This window comes from Taeniopygia guttata, chromosome 2, assembly GCF_048771995.1.
Source record: "Taeniopygia guttata chromosome 2, bTaeGut7.mat, whole genome shotgun sequence".
NCBI lineage: Eukaryota > Metazoa > Chordata > Aves > Passeriformes > Estrildidae > Taeniopygia > Taeniopygia guttata.
Genome location: NC_133026.1, coordinates 80,816,417 through 80,837,386, shown reverse-complemented (window position 1 = coordinate 80,837,386; position 20,970 = coordinate 80,816,417). Strand labels below are relative to the sequence as shown.

The 20,970-nt window shown below is 36.4% G+C and overlaps 1 protein-coding gene across 5 annotated transcripts in view; it reads right to left on the bottom strand.

Annotated features, from left to right (window-relative positions):
* Positions 1 to 20,970, bottom strand: part of SEMA5A (semaphorin 5A) — a 324,637-nt gene that overhangs the window by 87,689 nt on the left and 215,978 nt on the right. For all 5 annotated transcript variants that reach the window (XM_041714648.2, XM_072924332.1, XM_041714647.2 and 2 more), the window contains 2 exons: positions 11,941 to 12,148; positions 59 to 176 (listed from right to left, as the gene is read on the bottom strand). In XM_041714648.2, coding sequence (XP_041570582.1) covers positions 59 to 176; positions 11,941 to 12,148 — 326 coding nt within the window. The remainder of the gene's footprint in view (positions 1 to 58; positions 177 to 11,940; positions 12,149 to 20,970) is intronic.

The window sequence follows — 20,970 nt, the reverse complement described above, 5'->3', positions numbered from 1 at the left end:
CATGAAATTCACATGGAATCAAAGGTTTTAAGAGACAAATGAATGCATTTGGACTTACTGGACACACGGTAATGCTTTGCTCCCACTCATTCATGCTCAGACTTTCTTCCAGCGTTGTGCATTTCTTCATCACCATGTCCCAGCCACAGTAAGGGTCTTGGGATCCAATGCATGCACTGCGGATGAAAACCAATCAGATAACCAGGACATTTATCTTCATTTGTACTAACCAAAGATTTCTAAATAACTATGTAGCATCTCTTTGTATTTCATAGGCAGATAGTGAAATTGATCCCAGTTCTGGTATGGCACAGACAAAATGACCAAAACCAGAAGAAAAATTAATTTGAATGCTTATACAAAGCTAGGATTTCTTTTAAGTGCATAGTAGAATTTCTGTCTACATGGTATGTTTTCTTGTCTGATTGTTGTACTTAATTACTAGAGAATTACAGAAATTCCTAAAGAAGGTATATTGTCTGCTTCAAGTAAAAATTTCAAGAGGCAACAGTCAGTTTTGTAATTGTAGATATCATTTTCAGAAATCAGAGGACAGTGTCTGCTCTTTGAAGTTAATTAGATAGCTTTCTGATCTGTTTTCTGCACTTGTATAAAATTTCTGTAAGTTAGTTCAAAGGGGCACTGGTGGCTGCCATCACACCTCTTACATATCACATGCTGCACTCAACACTCTCAGGGGCACATGAGGAGGGAAAGAAAAGGATTACAGTTTCATACAGACTCTGAAAGATCCACTGTACAAAACCAGAAGTTCATCTCTCTCATATGTAGCAGGCTTCTCTTGCCAAGGTCTAGTGTTTAACAGTCCAGGTAATAGGTCTGCAGCTTCACAGCTGAAGATCCATAAGAAAGGAGGTGGAACTCCCATTAGAGTGAAGCACAAAATAACTGGTTTAACACTTATAAGAATATCATAAACTACACACAAAAATAATGCATTTAAACATTTTTTCTAGATTTTAATAATGTTCGCCTGATCATTTTTTGTTCAGCTCAAATCCATGGGCATTATCCTTCTCTAATTATCTGTTCCCATCATGTCTGTTGACTGAAGGGCCACAGAGATGGTTAAGCAACTGGAGTATCTCTCCAGTGAGGAGAGGCTGAGAGAGCTGGGAGAGCTGTTTAGCCTAGAGAAGAGAAGAGAGATCCTCAAAGAGGATGTCATCAATATGTACAAACCTGAAGTGGAGCATACAATGAAGAGGATTCAGGGTATTCAGTGGTACCCAGTGACAGGACTAGAGACAGTGGACACAAACTGAAACACATGAGGCTTCAACATCAGGGGACACTGTTGCAGAAAGGGTGACTGAGCATTGGCACAGATAGTCCATGGACCTTCTGGAATCTCCTTCCTTGGAGAATTCAAAAGCCACCCAGACATGTCCCTGGACAACTGGGTCTTGGAGGCCCAGCATGCATTGGACCCCTGCTAACTTCAAGTGTTCTGTGATTCTGTCCTAACTAATTTATGTGTTTTATTGATATTTCTGTTTATCTCTGGCATTCCTCATGTACTTTCATGTTAACACCTGACCAAACACAGACTTACTAATTCTCTGGAGTGTTATTCCAAAATACCAGAATTATAAATTTCAAATAATTCATTTCCACTTTCCACTTGGCAATGTGGATTGCCAGTGCCATGTGGAAGCATAGTTTTCATCTGCAAGAAGGGCACAGTGTAAGAGTCATAACAGTCCAAATGGGTATGGGTACCCCTAGTCAGGATTCCAGCCTAAAGATAAAGCTTTTTGTTTAGGGAATTTGCTGTTCAGAAGAGAGTTCCCACTGTTGGCTCCTGCAGCTGTGAGCACTTAGCATTTTTGTAATTCAGGCTACACATTTCCATTTAACTATCTAGAAAGTGAGAAGGAACATTAATGCGAATTATGGAAAACTTTAAGTGTCTTGGTCTTCCAAATTTTGCAATATGTGATGTCCAGTGTTCTCCTTCTGAGTATCTCTGATAAAGCATGTGTTTGATGAGAAAAGAATACAAGAACAAATTAAAGGCTGACATGCACAACTGGCAATGTTAGCAATGGCAACACTGAAATGAGAAATTGTGCCTCAAAGCCAAAGTGGTCAATTTTCTAATGTACAAGTGTTCATATTGATAAACTCAGTTATTATGCTTTATAAACTTTTTATTAAAAACAAAAATATTTCAAAGTCTTTTGAAATATACTTTTACTTAGAACCACACTCCCTCTTTAGTAGGAATAAGCTGATCCTTCTCCCACTCAGGTCTTAGACCCCATTTCCACTTTTGCTTTTGTTTTCACTTTACCTTCGATTCAAGCAGATCAAAAAGACTTACACCTTTCATTACAAGTCACTCAGAAGTTTTAAGTAAGGTGCTAGAAACATATTTTGACTGTCCTTACAATCTTCTGGTATCAGAACAGATCCTAGTTCCATGAAAGAAAAAAAGTTCTTGTACTGCTACGACAAAGAATGTTTGATCACTCCGTGAACACTGAGCAGGGTTTTTTTCGGTAGCTGACCAGATCTGGAGTGCTCTGCAGCAAGGTAAAATGAGGTGAATCTTTTCAAAATTTAGTTAAAAAGATCCACTGAACATATGAAAATTATCATTTTAAGAAGTTAATAACTCAGCTAACCTCATGAAGACAAGAGGATAACTTCCTCCACAAATTAGAGGCATTACCATTCTTCAATAATGGTTTTCTTTACACTACAGTACATAAATTAATCCTCTAAACATATGAACTATTTCAAGCAAAGCAACAAGAAATTTTTTTCAGATAAATATTCCTCACATGAGAAACTCTAGTTCTGTTGGAATTTTTTCACTAATATGCTAATTATTTGTCCCAGACATTATTATATCTAAGTTTCATATTGTAAAAAGTTTGACTTTTTAAATCTTGTATCCAGACAGAGAAAAAACCCTACAAAACTTTAATTCAGTCTCATCAGCCTCCTTCGTCTCTTCAAGAGATGTGGCAGGACCTGATTTAAATAGCTGTCCTGTTCTCAAGTATTGGCACAACAATTCTTTTCTGTTCTCCATCCTGCCTCACATCAGATCACATCCTGCCTCACGCAGAGGATTTTCTTACTTTTTTAATTCAGATCACCTATTTCTCTGAAAAGTGGACGTAGTTTCTTTAAAATTAAAAGAAGGGAGGTAATATGAGGGTAAGGTTTTATCCTTACTGCCTAATTATGTCACCTTTTAAAACCATTTTCTTTCCTTTGAGAGATGATTCCTTTGATTTAATGTGTGAGTAACAGCAGCTAATTATTTTTTTTCTACTATGCCTAGATAAAACAAAGAAACAGATAAAAAAATAAGTTAACAGATTAAAAAATCAGATAGAATAAAGCTTGTAAGTATAACAATTTCAGAACTTTTATCTGAAACATGAAATTTAAAGGGACTTAATTCGCAGTTCTGTGTCCTTAGGAAAATTTCATACTGTTTTAAGACTTTTTAAATGAATCCTTCTCCCAAGAGACAGCAGTAAGAGGAACAACTTCAGTGTGCACATGAAATAACAAAAGAAACTATACAACATGGCTGTCAAATTTGTGTCAATTTTATGTAAGTAAGGAACATCAAAAATCAGATACCACTACGCATTTTATCTCCTTTTTCTCCCAAATCTCTGTCTAATTTAAAGTAATTTTAGATGCCACTATTGAAAAATTAGATAAATTTTGTAGTAGGTATTAGGTATTTCATTTGGCAGGGCCCTTTCAGATTGTCACACTGCAAATAGCAGAGCTAATATAGTTTGTTATCTTGTCTCTAGAAGTATACCTTACATCTCAATTTCAGCAGAAAATGAATATTTTGTCTGTTAATCCCAGCAGGCACCAGCTCGCATCTCACACACATAATTTGTCCCAGCACTGCTAAAACTGGCAATTTTGTGCAGGAAGGAAATTCAATAATAAAATTAAACTGGTTCATTTGAAGACTTCTGATGCCACTTAGCCTATTGAGTCAGCACTCTCTGCAAAATCATTAAGCAGCCTTTGGCTTCTCCTGAATGATTCTAATTTTGCTTTGTGTTGTCACTTCACATTTTTTTATCAAATGTAAATGATAGGTAGCAGAGTATGTCTCCTGCAAGGCACACATTTGGCAGTGGTGCTACACTTAAGCAATGGGTTTTGACTACTAACAGAACTGTAAGCCATCTCACTCTAAAGCAAGTCAGTAAAAGTCAGGCTATTTCTTCAGCTATTTTATAATTATTATCAAGTAGGCCAGAAAAATTGTCCTACTTCAGTTATATTTGAGATTATTTATTGAGTCAGAAAACAAGGCAGAATTAACAGAATTCAGAGCAAAATATGTTTAAAATTCCACAGACTTTTAGACTAAAAAGAATTTATGTGTGTTCCAAAGAACAAAAAAAAAAAAAAAAACAACCCAAGAAAATCCAACAAACCCTTAAGTTTAAAAGCTGTATCATAATAGCATTAATTTCAAGGAGATTTTTAATTTCCTTTGAGGGCGAGAATATATTCCCATATGAATATGAAAGTGCTAATTGGGTATCTTCCTGAGTGGTAACATTTTATTCATACAGTATATATAAATGCAAGAGGTGCATCTTCTAAGACTGTTCAAGAAATATTTTTCTGTCTTTACCTGTACACAGCATTTCAAAGAATTGAGTCTCCTGACCCTTTCAATAATTTCTACTGAACTATCCATACCTACATAGCCCCAGTTACCATCAAATGTGACCTGACACTTTGTATATCAGGAACTGAACCGGGCTCACCATCTTACTTTGCAGAAGACAGATTCATCACAGACAACTGAAGCTATAAGCCTGTCTCATGTTCCAGATGCACAGCTCTATCCATTCCTGAATGAATACATGGATGTGATACCAGACAAACTTACCCACAGTGTTTTCATTACTACTGGTTTTGCAGCTATATACATGTGTGCAATGAAGAACATACAGATGAATGATGCAGAAGAACATAAGTGGTAGGGACACCATTTATAAATTCCCAAGTAGCTCAAGCTACTTGATGCATGTCAAATATTCAGAATACTGCTTAACCCTCAGCTGTACTGCTAAGAAAATAAAATTCTTTCATCATCTCAGACTCTCTGAATGGACTACCATTGCTTCCTCTCATTTTAAGTTTTGTAGCATAGTCCAGATATATTTTGAAACAATTCAATTTTGCAACATTACTGAAAATACCAGCCTTAAACACACAAGGTTCTTCCATCAACCCCAGAACGAGAAATTCGTGTATAAAAGTTGTTTATATCACACAATTCACTGAATGTTGATGCTTCCAAGTAACCATATATGGATCAAATGTGAATGATAACTTTCAGAGCATCCTCTTGACACCCTCCCTTCAGATATTGATATACATTGATAAATCTCCTCCTGGTCTTCTCCTCTCAAGGCTGAACACATCCAGCTCCCTCAGTCTCACCTCACAGAAGAGGTGCTTCAGACCCTACTCATCTTTGCTGCTCTCTGCTGCACACACTCCAGGAGCTCCATGTCTTTCTTGCCCTGATGAGTCCAGAGCTGCACACAGCACTCCAGATGTGGCCTCACCAGAGCACAGGGACAGGCTCACCTCCCTTGACCTGCTGGCAGTGCTCTTCCCAATGCACGCCAGGATACTTCCTTCCTTCCTTCCTTTCTTCCTTCCTGGCCCCCAGGGCACACAGCTGGCCCATGGATAACCTGTCCATCAGGACTTCCAGGTCCTTCTTCACAGAGCTGCTTTCCAGCAGCTCAGCACCCAGTCTCCCAGCCTGTGTTGGTGCCTGGGATTATTCTTCCCCAGGTGCAGGACCCTGCACTTGCCTTTACTGAATTTCAGAAGGTTCCTCTCCACCCATCTCTCCAGCTTGTCAAGGTCCCTCTGAGGGGCTGCGCAGACTTCTGGAGTATCGGCCACTCCTCCAGCTTTGTGTCACCAGAGAACTTGCTGGTGAAACATCTGCCCCTTCAGCCAAGTCACTGATGAAAGGTTAAACGATGCTGGGCCCAGTACTGACCCTTAGATGACACCTCTATTGACAAGCCTCTAACTAGAATGTGCCACTGATCACAATCCTCTGAGAGCTGGCATTCAGCCATTTCCCAATCCACCCCACTGTCCACTTGTCCAACCCCCACTTCCTGAATTTGCCTGTAAGCATTTACAGTTACTAAGAGTAAACACACTGAACTTAGAATTCCTGAATCTTTTGATATTTTTTAAATCAACAAAATTAATTGCATCATGATAAATGAAAACTACAGGACTGTTTTAAATTTTTCTTTCTCAGAAAATTTAGGTCACTTCTTTCTTTAAAATAATATCTTAAAATCTGAATTGCAAATATGTAGTTACTTATATCCTTGCAAACTAGAAGAAAAAGACATTTTTCTTTCCCTCATAAGGCTACTTCAAGAAATAAACTTGGAGCAGGCTGTAAAATTCTTGTTTGACGAAAGTCAAATTCTTGTTTGTCAAAATTCTTGTATTGTGTTGTAAGCAGATAATGCTTACAACACAATACATACATACATGCATAGATCAAACTTTGAAGAGTTGTCACTAAATATTTCAGGGGCAGCAAAACGTAAATGAACAGTTTGTCTCTGATGCATTTTGCAGGACAGATAGACAGACACTTTCTGCAAGAGCTTTCATCCTCACAAAGGCAGAAATGCTCAAGCTATTCCCTCTGCAGTATGGGAATAATATTCTACTACTTTTGAGTGCAAAAAATTTAAAACTGTGCTTATTTCATAATTCTGCTGACTTTAATAGTGTCCATAAGTTGACACCTAATTAAGATAACTTTTCAGTGTGTCTAATACCCAAAAAAATATTGCCATTTTTAATACTTGCTTATAATCTAGATTTGCAGACAGGAGTATGGTTTATCCCAGTCTGGGAAATTTATGAGGACTCTGATTCTGGAATATTTCTCTGGAACCACCAATTCAGATCAGTTATCATGTGGTTCTGACATTATAATGCAGCAGCAGATTTCTCATATTTAAACTTGAATAAAGCCTACATATTTTGAAATCAGTAAATCCACCTGAATATCCAAAAATAAATACTTTGGAATTATTATTTCCAAACAGCAATTTCAATTCTATTTGTTGGCAAGCTCTTCTAGACACATGAACACAGTAATGGTTTAGACCACATACTTGTTATTAACTTATATAATATCAGTATATAGGAGTAATTATGTTACTATTTAATGTTATAGAGTGTTTATTACCAGGAAATCAGGTACCTACTGAGTGTAAGGGTACTTCTGAGGATGCAAAATCTGCAACTAGGGCAAAATGAAGGAATGCAAAAGTGGCTGAAATACTTAAATCAATAATCTAACTGGAGTTCTAGGAATAAAATAAAGTATATTCTTTTCTTCTGTTAGTTAATTCAGTACCCTTTTTAGCACCGTGCTGAGTTTTCTTGTGTGTGTACAGATTGCTTAACTAACGGCTCACAGAAACACCAAAATAAGAAGTTCAAAAAGCAAAAGGTTAGTTATAGTAGAATAGCTATGATAACATTATTTAGCAAGAAAAAAACTACCAAAAAAACCCCACAAAAATTTCCAGAAGTCGGCAGGTTTTTTTATGTCAGAGAAGTCACTATTTGTACAGCTTTTAGCAGATGGCACTATTTATTTACTTAGACATAACATCATAGCAAGATTAGTTTTCAAGCCTTTCAAGTGTGTGAAACCTATCTCCCATCAGAAATACCAATCCTTGACTCTTGCTTGGTAAGATTTTAAAGAACATTGGGCTGATAAAGACTTTTGTTGTCCTTTCAGAACTAATGCACTGAAAATGCCAGTACAACGTATAACTTTGACAAATTTGCCTCAGAAAAAAATCACTGCTATCCAGGGTTACTTTTGAAGGCTACAGCTGCCAACAAAAAAACGCTGACTGTTTCTTTGTTTCAGGGTACAGAGTCTCTACCCCCATACTACAGATCTTATTCCTTATTAGGGTGCATAGAACCTTCAAAGTGAAACACAGAAACTGAAATTTTAGCAAGTTTAAGTTATCTTCTCATGATAATTATTCTGTTTATCTCACATTATAGTTAATTAGCAGACATAAAATTCAGTTGTGCTTCATGCTTAGCCTACTTAACTCTGAAGAAGTAGAGAGAAATGGAGAATTCATCTATGAAAATAGCTCCAGTGAATGTCATTCATGGAATTCTGTAATAGTTTGATAAACGTGTGACATGCAATGCCCAGGTGATAATAACCTGGTCAAACCTTAAGAATTTTCCCCAAGGAGAACTGAATTCAGGTAACTGCTCTGCTCTTCCTGCACCTTGAAGATGGCAGGGGTTTTTGCAAACTGATTCTCCAAAGTACTGACACATCCCAAGTTACTTTTCTCTAGCTGACTCTCAAAACCAGCACAGTTATGACAGGATGTTCAAAACTATTCAGGCATTAGCAGAAGTGTGCATGAGACACCCTCCACCGGCCTCCATGGAAACTGGCAATCCAAATAACTGGTACGGGCAACTCATGAACAATGGAAAAATCAGGGCATAATGGAAAGTGCTGAGCAACTTAAATTTACAGGTGTGACAACAGATTTTGCCTGTGGTAAGGTCTGCTGTCACAGTAATAAAGTGCAGCAAACCACACTTAAAACACAACCCCCACCCCTGCCCACCCCCAAAAAAAAACCCCAAAAAACCAAAACCAAAACCAAAACAAACAAATAAAAAAACCAACCCAAAAAATTGCCTCCAAATATATTTTCAACAGCCTTTGTTATCAGTGTTTATGGGAGTGGAGTCATGACTGGAGTGTACTGAAGCAGATGGAATATCTGTCAAAGCAGCAGCAGGTCACAGGGTTCCTCCACCACTGAAACGTGCTGGAGGAACAGACTTACGACATGCAGAGCATATTAGAGTGATTATTAAGGAGACATAATAAATTACAAATAAAAGCGACAATCACATGCTTTGGAGGCTACTGTGGGAAGATGAAACAATGAATAATGAAAAACAATTAAAATGGACAATCTTAAGAAAATTATCTTGACATTGAGATATTAGCTTATGAAAGAGTCTGCTCAATGGAGGGACTGAAGTTGTATTGTATGAAAGCTCAGCAAGAAACCTAAACAAAGAGATTACATGAGATTAGATAAGATTAGACACCGTGCACTCTGCCATTTACACAAAAAGAGCAGGTGAGGTAGCACTCTTCAACATTTTGAATTTGTTTAGGCTGTTATTCATACACAAGCATGCCCTATTCCTCAATAATTATGTGAAGGGGATACTGAAGAGTATACGTCCTTGATCTGGGGACGAGATTAGTTATCATTGATGGAATTTCAGAATGAAGCTTTGGCACATTTATACAACCCTAATTATGATAAATGTGAATACATATATTAAAATAATACAAAAAAACCCCAAAACCCACTATGCTTCCAGTCATTACCTTAGGTAAGGTTTACCCATTGCTACGGTATAGAAGTAATGACAACATAATAGAAGAATGTGAGTACTAAAGCATGCATAAATGCAATGAGCAAGTTTAAGATGTTTCAATGCCTGGAGAAATGTATAGCCCCAAGTAATGTACTTGTACTCTGTCCATATGCAAAAAAGAAAAAAAAAAAAGAAATCCAGCATAAGCCAGGAAAAAACTAGTTAAACCAAAAGTAAATTATAGTTGAGAGAAAGATTACATCTGCATTCTTCAAATAATCTGAGTCCCTAATGATAGATGAAAAGGAAATTCCTTTTCTTGTCTGAATCACATCAGTAAATCCTCTCCTTTTTCACAAAACAGAGCAAGAATTGATGGTGAACTCTTTAACTAAGAAGAAAGCAAGGATGGCAAGTCTTTTGGTGCAATGAATATTTAATTACTACAAGAGAAGTCATACAACTACAAAAGACATGATTGAAAAACCCCACAAGGAATCATTTTATCTCCTTTTAGATAAGTCATTCCACTGGAAGATGAGACTTCATATACCTCTGGGCAAAGGAATAAATTATCATTTGAGCAGTATTTGAGGTATTTAACTACTGTTCTCAGTAAAATGGGAAAGGCACCACTTTTTTTGTTTTCTTTTCTTTTGTTCTAAAAGAAATTTTAAAAATTAGACCATTAGAGCCCCCTGCTCAAACAGGGAGAGGAATGAATAGTCTGCAGCCATGCATGGGGCCTGTGATTTAAAACAGCAGTCCTACCCTGCAAGGGCAGAAGCATGTTTGGGCCCTGCAGCTAGAACAAAATTGACATGCCTTGGGAATTGTCCTGAGAGAGGCAGAGGTACCAGGGACCTTGGGCATTCACACTTCGTTAAAAACAAAGTTAGGCATCAGCTTTGAAATGTCCAGTGGACTACAGGCTTGGTGTAAATACTCACCACCACAAATCCTTTTTCAACTCTCTGAACCAAGAAAAGATAAAATCTCCAAGGAAACTGAAACCTGGTCCTATGTAGGCCACAAAAGCAACAAAATGCTTAAAGCAGAGACTTGCCCATATAAAAATTTTCACTAAAGTAAGCTTTGCAGGACTTCCAATGGGGCTTTAAGTGTTCTTCTATTTCAATAGAAAATACCAAAAATATGCTACAGAAGACAGCATAAACAAAAAACAGGCTGGTAAAAAACTGTAAAAGGTAGAATCCTTCCCTTCCCTGGTCTACTTGTTTTCTATGGCACACCTTTACCTTCAGTCTTGTTTTCAACCCTGTAGCCTTTCACTGGCTGCCTGCATGGTACCAATCCCCATGGTGAACCAGGTCCCTTGGAAATGTCCTTCCACTGTCACCAAGCCACAGCTTTACCACACCTGTGTCCAATGGGTGCTTCCCTGCCATGACCAAGTGTGTGGCCCCTGCTATGGCCAGAAATGTCTCTACCTGCAAATGGTCACAGTGCCTTTTATAGGAGGTGTGATATCTCTGCTCCACAAATAACGTCTCTGTGAGCCTGACTGTAGCAGCCAAGAGAAGCAACTAGCAGCCTTTCTCCCTCCTTTAACAGTCCAACTTTTCAGAGGAATGTATGTTAAACAAGGTGAAGCCAAAACAAGTTAAAAAAACAACCATATGCCTCTGTCCCAGCTCTCAAAACCTCATGACTGGTTCAGTGTCTATCTGACGTAACACAAAACAATTGGACTGAATTATCAGGACCACACATACCAAAGGGAAGCTACAACTAACTAGATTAAATTAACAATCTGTAATAACATGTTTTGCAACCCAGATGTATTTTCAGATAGCATATTGAAAAAGTTGGGTGCTGAACTTTAAGTCCCTTAACTATCATAATGCTGTCTACAATCAAGTGATTATTTGTAAATTATCCTCTTTCTTTGATTGAACAACTGTTGGCTGTATGACCCTTTTACCTAGTGGAATATTCACATTTTTACATTACAGTTTGCTGATCCAACACTACCTTTAAACAGCCACTTTTCCAAGTACTCTTGATTCTCAGTTCATGCAACCCAATTTGTTTCTGAATTCACAGAGATATTGTTTATTCAGTTGTAAAACAGCTTTAAAAACCCCAAAAAACCCCTAATTTTTTTCAAATCACAAGCTTTAAATATATTAAACCAGCAGCTATATTGCACTTTACCAGATACCTCTTTTCTATATAAAACATTTCTTACTCTTTCACTACACAATTTAAAATCTACCTAATGACACTTCAATTCCTCAAGAGCCTCATCTAGTCCTAACAAGTTAGTACAAGTAGTCAGAGACACTTTTGATAAACAATGTACTCAGAAAGTCATTGTTGAGACAATTAATTTGGATTCCTACTTGCAGTCATTTATCCTTCCCATTTTTCTGCAACTCCCTGCATGTATTTTTCTCCAGTCAAATAAAGCTGTCCGATTCTTCATACCTGTATGTTTTGTAAAAGAGACATCTCTTCAGGGGGACCTTAATCACATGTTCTTGAAGGCCCACAAAAAGGACACTTTGGCTGTGCAGGATCTGAAGGCTCCTGATGGGCTCTTGCTGATTTTTCGGCAGGAGTTTGATTTCCTCAAGCAGGCAGCTGCTTGAAGTCTGGTTCATTGGGGCAAGTACTTTCTTAATAGTGCCATAGTCTGAAAAGGCAAGAGGAAAATAAGTTACTAAAATCACGCTAGCAATTCTACTTGCTTGGTGTCATTCAGAGAAAACATCTTTGAGTTGGTTGTTTTCAAAGAAGCCTCAGAACACAGCATTATTTTGACTGAAGTTTCCTAAATAGATAATAGTACGGTGAAAAGAACTTAGAAAACTTTAAAGTTTGTTTTCATGTGATGCAATACATTAAAAAAAAAAAGAAAAATAAAGTAAAAAAGTTATTAGTGCTAAACAGCTTTCACAGCAGTAGTCACAAGAAAACAGGGTTTCAAAGTCTGGCTTTATAAATGCACATTCATGCCAAGGGTTACTGACTTCAGTCTACTGGATTGTCCTACACTTTACTATATTTAAAGCAGTTTAAAAATGCATTGCATTCATTCAATAAAGCACATGTATATGAATATATGCAGGTTTTGAGTCTAAGTGAATATGAATGAATGAGTCTGAACCCCTTCTTACTTATCCTGATATTGACCTCCGAAAAATCAAAGCATTTAGCATTCACTCTTTGCGTCTATTCTTGATGCGATTTCTCAGGAAAGACAGTTACGCATTGAAAACCAGTGTCAGAGGATATGATAAGATTTATGATTCACTCTTGCAAAGTTTTAAAATAATTTAAAAATATCAAAGTATATTTGTTCTGAACACAAAGGATCACATTCCCACACTGATAAATATTTTAGGGAGCTGCAGCATTATGCAATCTTTTATGTGCCAGCAATAGGAAGTATTAAAGATCCAATACTGCAAACACACACAGAGATAAGCCCTGAAGTCTGGGAAGACTTCCCTTTTGAGTTGGTAATAATGGCAAGGGGAATGTTTGGGAAGGCCTGTTCTGCAGTCCAGAAAACAGGGGGTTTGCCATCACTGGCACAAAGCTAGAGGTTTGGCTCAGAATTGGCAGTGCAGGCTCTCAGGATGTATCTGGCCCTGGCTTGGCAAGTACTGGCTTTATCCATGGCAGGAAATTCCTGGTGGCCACACATCTGTGTCTGCGTCCCCCTACAGCACCTCCACCCTGGGGGCACCTGAGCCCATGGGCTGGCACTCCACACAGTCACTGTACCCTCCAGGGTAACTGGGCTGAGGGAGGGCAATGTGACATTCCCAAACTTTGCTTAGGAAGTGGTGAGGAACAACAAGTAAGCAACTTGAAGAAAATATGAAAAAGCAGCCTCAAATAGACTCGTAAACTACAGAGAAGAGGGAGAACCAAGATGACAGTTACTGTTAAAAGCTCCTCATTTCCCTCAGAAAGACTGAGTATTCAATCCTAAAACCTGGAGTACTACTGGAAAGGACCAAATAGCAGGGGAAGTTAATAGGAAGTTTATCTGTAAGATGTAACATTACATTATATTATGTAATTCTATTAAACAGTTAAGACAACATTTTAGTGTATAAAATGGATTCCTCTTAGTCCATAAAAAATTTTTGATCACACCAAATCTTGTATGCATGTTAAAATCTTCTACCTAGCCTCTCAAGTTTTAATATAATCACTTCATGCACCTGTTTATGTTTTTCTCCTTTCTTGATATAAACATGCTTGACCATTTTTTAGGAAAAAAGCTTCCAGTAAAGTCCAACTTTAATTTTATTAACCATTTTGATATTAAAATATCTGATTTGATGATTACTTTTTCTCTCAAACAACCTAAAACAGACTTATATTCAAAACCAAACTAAATTGTTTCCAACAGTCAGTTTTACCCCACAACAAAGCAATAACCAGCTCAGCTCAACAATGTAAGAAGCAGTATTTCCACTGATGACTACTGGATGCAAAATCTTGACTATAATTACAGCAAGTTTCATGGTCAAAATTTGGTCTGAGACATGTCCCAAAATTATAGTGCCTGTATGTGCTTGCTTTGGCTGGGGCAGAATTAATTGTCTTCACATTGGCTGGTATGGGGCTGTGTTTTGGGTTTGTGGGGAGGGAAGGGGAGGTGAGTGAAGGGCTGTGTGGTACTTGGAGGGTGGCTGGGGTTAAACCACAACACTGTGTCAATTACTGAGTGAATGATGAATGATTGTCTTTTGTGCATAGAAGTTGGAAAAATGAACTAAAAATAAGCAGTGAGATCATTTTACAGATGGCAATTAATTGGTATTGCTTTATAGATCAGTCAGTACAACTCTATACCACATGCTTAACTGGCTGACAACAGATTTAGTATGATTCATGACACATTGTATTTGGATTGTCACAGTTTCCCTGCATGAGACAAAAATCAGGTATGCAAGTATTCAGCATGTGCTTCTTCTAAAGACAAATACTTCTTCCTACCACTGTGCTGGGTCTGGCATCTACAGACGGAATCATTTGCTGCCACCTTCCCCAAGAGAAGAAAAAAACACATGACTGAAGGCCTCCCTCCCCTATGCCTACATACACATTTAATTTAGAAATACAGCTTTGGACAGAAGAATATGATCAAACACAAATACTTTGTTTTTCTTGTGGCTCATTTATTATAGATGGCAAACTTACAGGTCTTTTTATTCAAGTGTATGACCTGAAGATCATGGTTACAGCAGCATAGCAACACAGAAAGGAAAAAAATATTCTCAGTTTGAGAACTGCAGTATTAATGCCTTCCCCAAGACATCTGTCATTGTTCTTGTACTTCCTTTTTATCTTGGCATACATTCTCCATTCCTGATATTTCCTTTCACTCTCTTTCAGCAGCACCCAAACAATTCCTTTTTCATTTTTTGTCTAAGAGGATCAGCACTCAGAAATGTTGAAAGTCATAACTGACTGAGCTTCAATTGAAGAAACAGTGTGTGAGATCCCACAGATTATCAGGAAGAAACACTGCTCTTCTCAGGAGCAATGTGGGTCATATGCAAACTCAACAAAAAGGAATAGAATGCTACCTGAGATTTGCCTCAATAAACTCCTCTGCTTCTGACTTTCTGCAACCTATCTTCTCTGCCTTAAATTCCTACTGTGTATGACTTTGATTTTGAAAAGACCATCTGGGAGGCCAAACTAGGGTGAACATCTGGTTTCAGTCCACGACTTTGAAACAGGCACAGATTCAACTGGTGTTATGTTCACTAGTCCAGGGTACATAGCTAGGGTGTGTAGATATCAATGTCCTTAAACTATACTAGCATGTAACATGGCTATATCAGACTTCCTTACAGTGTAAAATCATAGCCAGTGATTCCACTGCATTCAAAAGCCAGGTGATTCCAAGCTCCTGTGTTTCCAAATCTACTACAATGTGTGCAACATGCACAGCCTCCAGCAAAGACTGCAGATTTCGTAAAGAACTTGTAGAAGTCCCATCTTCAAAAGTGTTGTCTGTCTGGCCATTTTCACACCACAGTTGCAAAGCAAAATAGTGTGTAAGAAAAAGCAGGGAAAAAGTAAGTCTGGAACATGGCTTTAGAGCATGGAGTTTTTCAGAGCTGTCACAATCTTTCAAGTGAATATTTTGTTATATAATCAAACTAAGTGTCCACTTCTGCCAAGAAACAGCTGAGAAGGCTAGTAACCACAGAGAATCTTAATGGATGTAACTTTATTGCCCCGGACACAGGGACAGCTGCAGTTTCATCACAAATGTCAAGCCTGAGCCTAACAGCATTTAAGAATTCAAATGAATGGCATCTTTGCATCCTGACTGTAAGCTAGACATACTGGGATAAATCCAGACACCTGACAGCCTTTTTTTTAAGGATGGCCAACTATATAGAGAAGTAGTAAAAGATAATTACATTGGGCAGAATGAGTAAATAATGTGCTTTGTTAACTTTTACTGCAATAGTTTTAAAGAGAGTTGCAAAATCAGCAACTGAATATTAGAAATCTAATCACTGTGAATGAAGAGAAAAATTCTTGTTGAAGTATCGCTGTTATGCATAGGAGACTATGAAGAACTGCATGGAGAACCTAAGATGGTGTTTTAGAGAACATGCTTGGAGGCAACAAAGTCTGTAAAGAACAGAATTATAATTGGACAAAATGAAAGGATGATTTCTAAAAGTGAAAAATAAAGTTTAAGATGCAAGAGGTGTAAATCATAGCCAGCAATGGAAAACACTGCAAGAGTGCAGTTGGAATAATTGTAACATCTTTGGTGGTACCTGCAAAGAAAAGAGAAAATGAACATACAAAACAAACAGCAGATGCAACAAACTAACAAACTCATTAATTCCCAGAGTGTCCTAACAGAAATAAAACCACTCAAGGAAGCTTTAGCAGATTCTTGCTATAGAGAAGAATAAATATTTACATTAACTGTTATGTTTACAAAATATTGCTACTTTCTTCAAGCCAACAAATCATCACGAGGCAGTATAAAAGAGCATTTCAATTCTTCAAAAGAAAGAAATAATCTCCACCCATTCCTTTTTGGGAGGGAAGCACTTTCAATCTTAACTCTTGCCATAGCGCCTTGGAGAGTGTGCTGGTCTCCAGAAAGCAACTGAACCAGCACCAGGAGACAGAATCCAAACCAATGGTTTTCAGAAGAGAAGCCTTTCATTCACGTAGCTAAAAAATCACTGCTGCACTGCTGTCTTCTAAACTATATGAGTTGTAAGCAAAAGGAACTTATAATAGTCTCAAATATCTCTTCAGGACAGCTGTATGCCTACATTTAAGACTGAACAAACATTCCTGCGCTTTCTGAGCACAACAAGGTACCTTTGCAAATCTGAAAAGCTCCTCATATATACCAAGAAAAACCTCAAGAAACAGCAAAACCTACTGTACATTATAAACTGTCAATGTAACTACGGGCCTGTTTTTCAAAATTCCCACAAAACATTCTTCAGAGTAATAATACCTATTAAGCACATGGAAAGGATAGGGTGAGTGTGATGGAAAGGGGCAGTCAACACAACACACAGATGCTCCAGAAACATTTGCAATTTTAGGAGATGCTTATAACTAAACTTGAATAAGATACTACCTGTGCAAGAAAACTTTACTCTGTATGTCAAAACATGGGAAAACAGACTCATTGATAAACATAACAATCTGGCAGCACAATGACCAGGGAGTTTAATAGATGGGGATTTGAGAGAATACATTTTAAAGTGTAGCTGAAACAAATATGAATTTTGTATGTTTTCAAGAAGTCTAATTTGAAATAGACCTTGGAAAATTAAATTCAATAAGTACTTTAATTTTACCCATTATACACTGGTTTTGCATATTATTCGTTGTATATAAATTATTTTTCCCATTGGAAAATAAAGGCACTAAGACAGCATTAATACTATTGAAATTAAAGGGAAAAAATCTGTTACTGTTAAATATCTTGTAAATAATATTCATATGCTCATATAAACAGTGTTTATAATAATCATATAACATTCGTATGAAACACCTTAGGAAAAAAAAATAGGGCATTAGGGTCATCTTCAAGGCAGAGGTCTTTCAGAATAATAAATTGAAATACTAAATGCCAAACTGATTAACCAAATGTGCAATAGTAAAAAATCAAAGAATGTGCAAGGTGATTGATAACCATTCAGTCACCATGAAAAAATGTATCATCAATATTTGCTTTCCTCCACCACAGGAACTGGAAAAAGCCTACTGTGGAGCAGGATGTGCATTTGGATAATAGCAGAAAATCGTTCCAGTGAACAGAAAGTATTAGGTTGCATAAGGGCTTTAGTGCATTCAACACAGAAAAAAAGATGCAGGAACAGCAAATGCAGCAGCTGGTTCAGTCTAAAAAGGGGAAGCCCATAATTTATGATTTAGCAATCTGAGTAACATCAAAAAAGATACATATGATACATAGAATGCAATGGGTTTGAAATCCTACTCTTCTCTGCCCTTTCTAAAAATAACTTTAAGATTAGTTAAATCATCAGTAGAATATAGATAATTAAAGCTTTGGCTATTATCTATTTTCTCACATGGAGGTGGGGTACAATTAGGTTGAAAGCAAGGGTGTGTTTAGAAAACAAGATAATATAACCATGTGCTGTATCTTGTATTTATTTTTTTACCTTCAGGTTTCTGAGATACATACTTATACTTGAAATACAAGAATACAGTTTTAAATCATGCTCCAGTCTAAAGGATAAATGATAGACTGAGTTTCAATTCTTTTTAAAAAATTAAATATATACTATGGGTAATCATAGTACTTCCAGGACGATTTAGAAATTTAAAATAATATATTTTGATTTTAAAATTCCCACCTTAATTTGCAACTTTAATTCAAACATTTTTCTATTTTTATATGTATATTCATTAATTCTTTAGAGAAAAGAGTGAACCTCAAAATGAATATGGAATTGTGGTGCTTCATCAAGATGTAGATTTCAAGTTTTATTTTTTAATTTCTCTTATTTTCAGAGCTGTTTTACATGTTTGTCTCTCCATTTGAAACTAAACAACTGTTTTAACAATCTGATTAGTGTGATAGTTAATTTATTCTTTTTCTCTACTTTTAATATATTTTCATGGTGCAATAAAACAATAGATGTTATTTTTATACTGGTATCAAACAAAAATGGAGGTCAAAAATCTGATTTAACAGAGATTTAACAGAGAATGAAATGTGATAAGTTTATGAAGCATTTGAACAATAAACCATTGTGGTTTTCTTACTATTACAGGTCATTATCATCATGATGATAACAAGGCAAGGGTGGATATTAAGAGAAATAGAGATATAATGGCATTTATTAGATCAAAAAGGCAATTATGTAGCTACATAACAGAACTTTCTATTAAATACTGTAGCTGGAAATAGAAAAAAAGAATTTTGTTGCATTTCCCTGAGCAACATTACAAATTGTTCTGCCCTGTTGATATTGAGATTTATTTTTAAACACCAAATTGGCTAAACAAAATGTTGGGTACCCTCTGTGCCATCACTTGCAGGAAACAGAAAAGCTTTAGCCTTCCATTTTCCAGGTCTCTTAGTTTTTCTTACTCCATTACAGGATACTTGAAGAAAAAAAAGTATGGAAGTGACCTGGAAAACGCATAAATCATTGCTCATTGGCATCTAATTTAATTTCAGTAAATTAAATTAACTGATGCAATATTAAAAAAATAAAAAATGCTACATTCTGGGACTTCAAAAATCTTGCAGTTTGTTCATGTGAGAGCCTAGTACAAAATCCTTAATATTTTTGATCTTGGAATTTTTATCCCCATGTGAAGTAAGAAACAGGCATAAAAACATATCTGTTCTATGTGTGTTACAGGAAGAAAAACAGGGTGTGCCAGCTTTTTATCATTCCAGAATTTAAACCAAATAATTCCTTCCCCATGCTCAATATCCAAGGGCTTTGCATTTCAGACGTTTTTTATGTAGTACTGCTATTGCTAGAGAACAACAAAAATCAAAGGATCTCTGGCCATATAACAGCATTGAATTTTACAGCTTAAATGCTTTTAGGAAACATGGTCATTGCTGCTCTGCTGATATATTATTAGGCAGAGAAGTTAACAAAAATTAGCAGGGAAGCTAAGACTTTAAATTTAAGAAAAAGCAACTACTAATGAAATAAAATTTCCTGCTTTGTGTCAAACTGTATGCAATACATAGCAATCTTAAAATGGGACATTCACTTGTCCAGTGTCTTAGCAATTAGAAAGGAGAAAAATAAGTGTTAAAAAGGTACATGCATAATTTATTTATTAAAAGCTAATTTTAAATTCTATGCAAACAGCTATACCACACAGTGCTCAGTGTACTGATGGTTTCAAACACCAAATAGCTGCTTAACTTAGGAAATGGGAAAGATTTGAGTCTTTCTCAGAAGAGAGCTTTGGAAGCAGAAGAGAAACAGAAAAATCTTATATTAAATTATTCTTATCTGGATAAGACCCTGAGTATTTCTGCAATCTGGTGCAGTTTTGTTTTTCAATTCTTGGATGCAATGACAGCAGTTTTGAATGATAGTCTATAAAAAGCAAGCACACATAATATTTTGGATGTATGTTCTTTATCTTTGGCTCTGACTCCTTCATATTCCCTCTTTCCTATTATATTTCAAGTAAATATTGATGTTCTTCCTTATAATATTGGAAATTAGCTTAAATCAACACCGAAATTAGATACATTTTTGATAATGCTTGTCAACAAATGAGGTCTGATGGTGTGCACATCCCCAGACTTCCATGAAGGGGAGAGAATTTAACTCATTTATCCATTATTAAGAATCTGAAAGGAGCAATTTTAACCAAAAACTAATTGCATACCTTCTAAAATTATTACCAAGCTTCTTAATGCCCCAGTGGCTATTCCAAGAGAAATTCAGTTGTAACTCATCAACTGGAGGACTTTCTCATGGTGGTATATCAGAATTTAATATAAATTTATTTTATGAAGGTAAATATTTATGTGCTATCCTTTCTACACAGAAATTTGAACTATTGACTTTAAGAACATTTTGAATAAAAAAGTGTTGATCTAGGTACTAGCTATGAAAAAATAAAGACCTTTTTTCAGAGCCTTTTTTCTGGGAGGACAGAAAGAACATACAGATTAATAACATATGCAGTCCAATAATGATTGCAGAAAAATTCCCTCTGTAAAAAAGAGTAAAATAAAATTCTAAGAAAATTGTTTCTATTTGAAAATACAACCATTTGGGGATGTATCTATCGGTGGAAATCTGGAGAATCACCATCTCAATCTTCTCTTTAGGAAACTGTTTTCCAGAGAAAAAGTTTGTAAACATACACCATTTTTTAGAATACTTCTGTCCACTGTAGATTTAATTCCTATGTGTTATAATGTCTCAAAAGCATCAAGGATATAGTCAGTTTGCAGTTGAATTAGACAAGCTT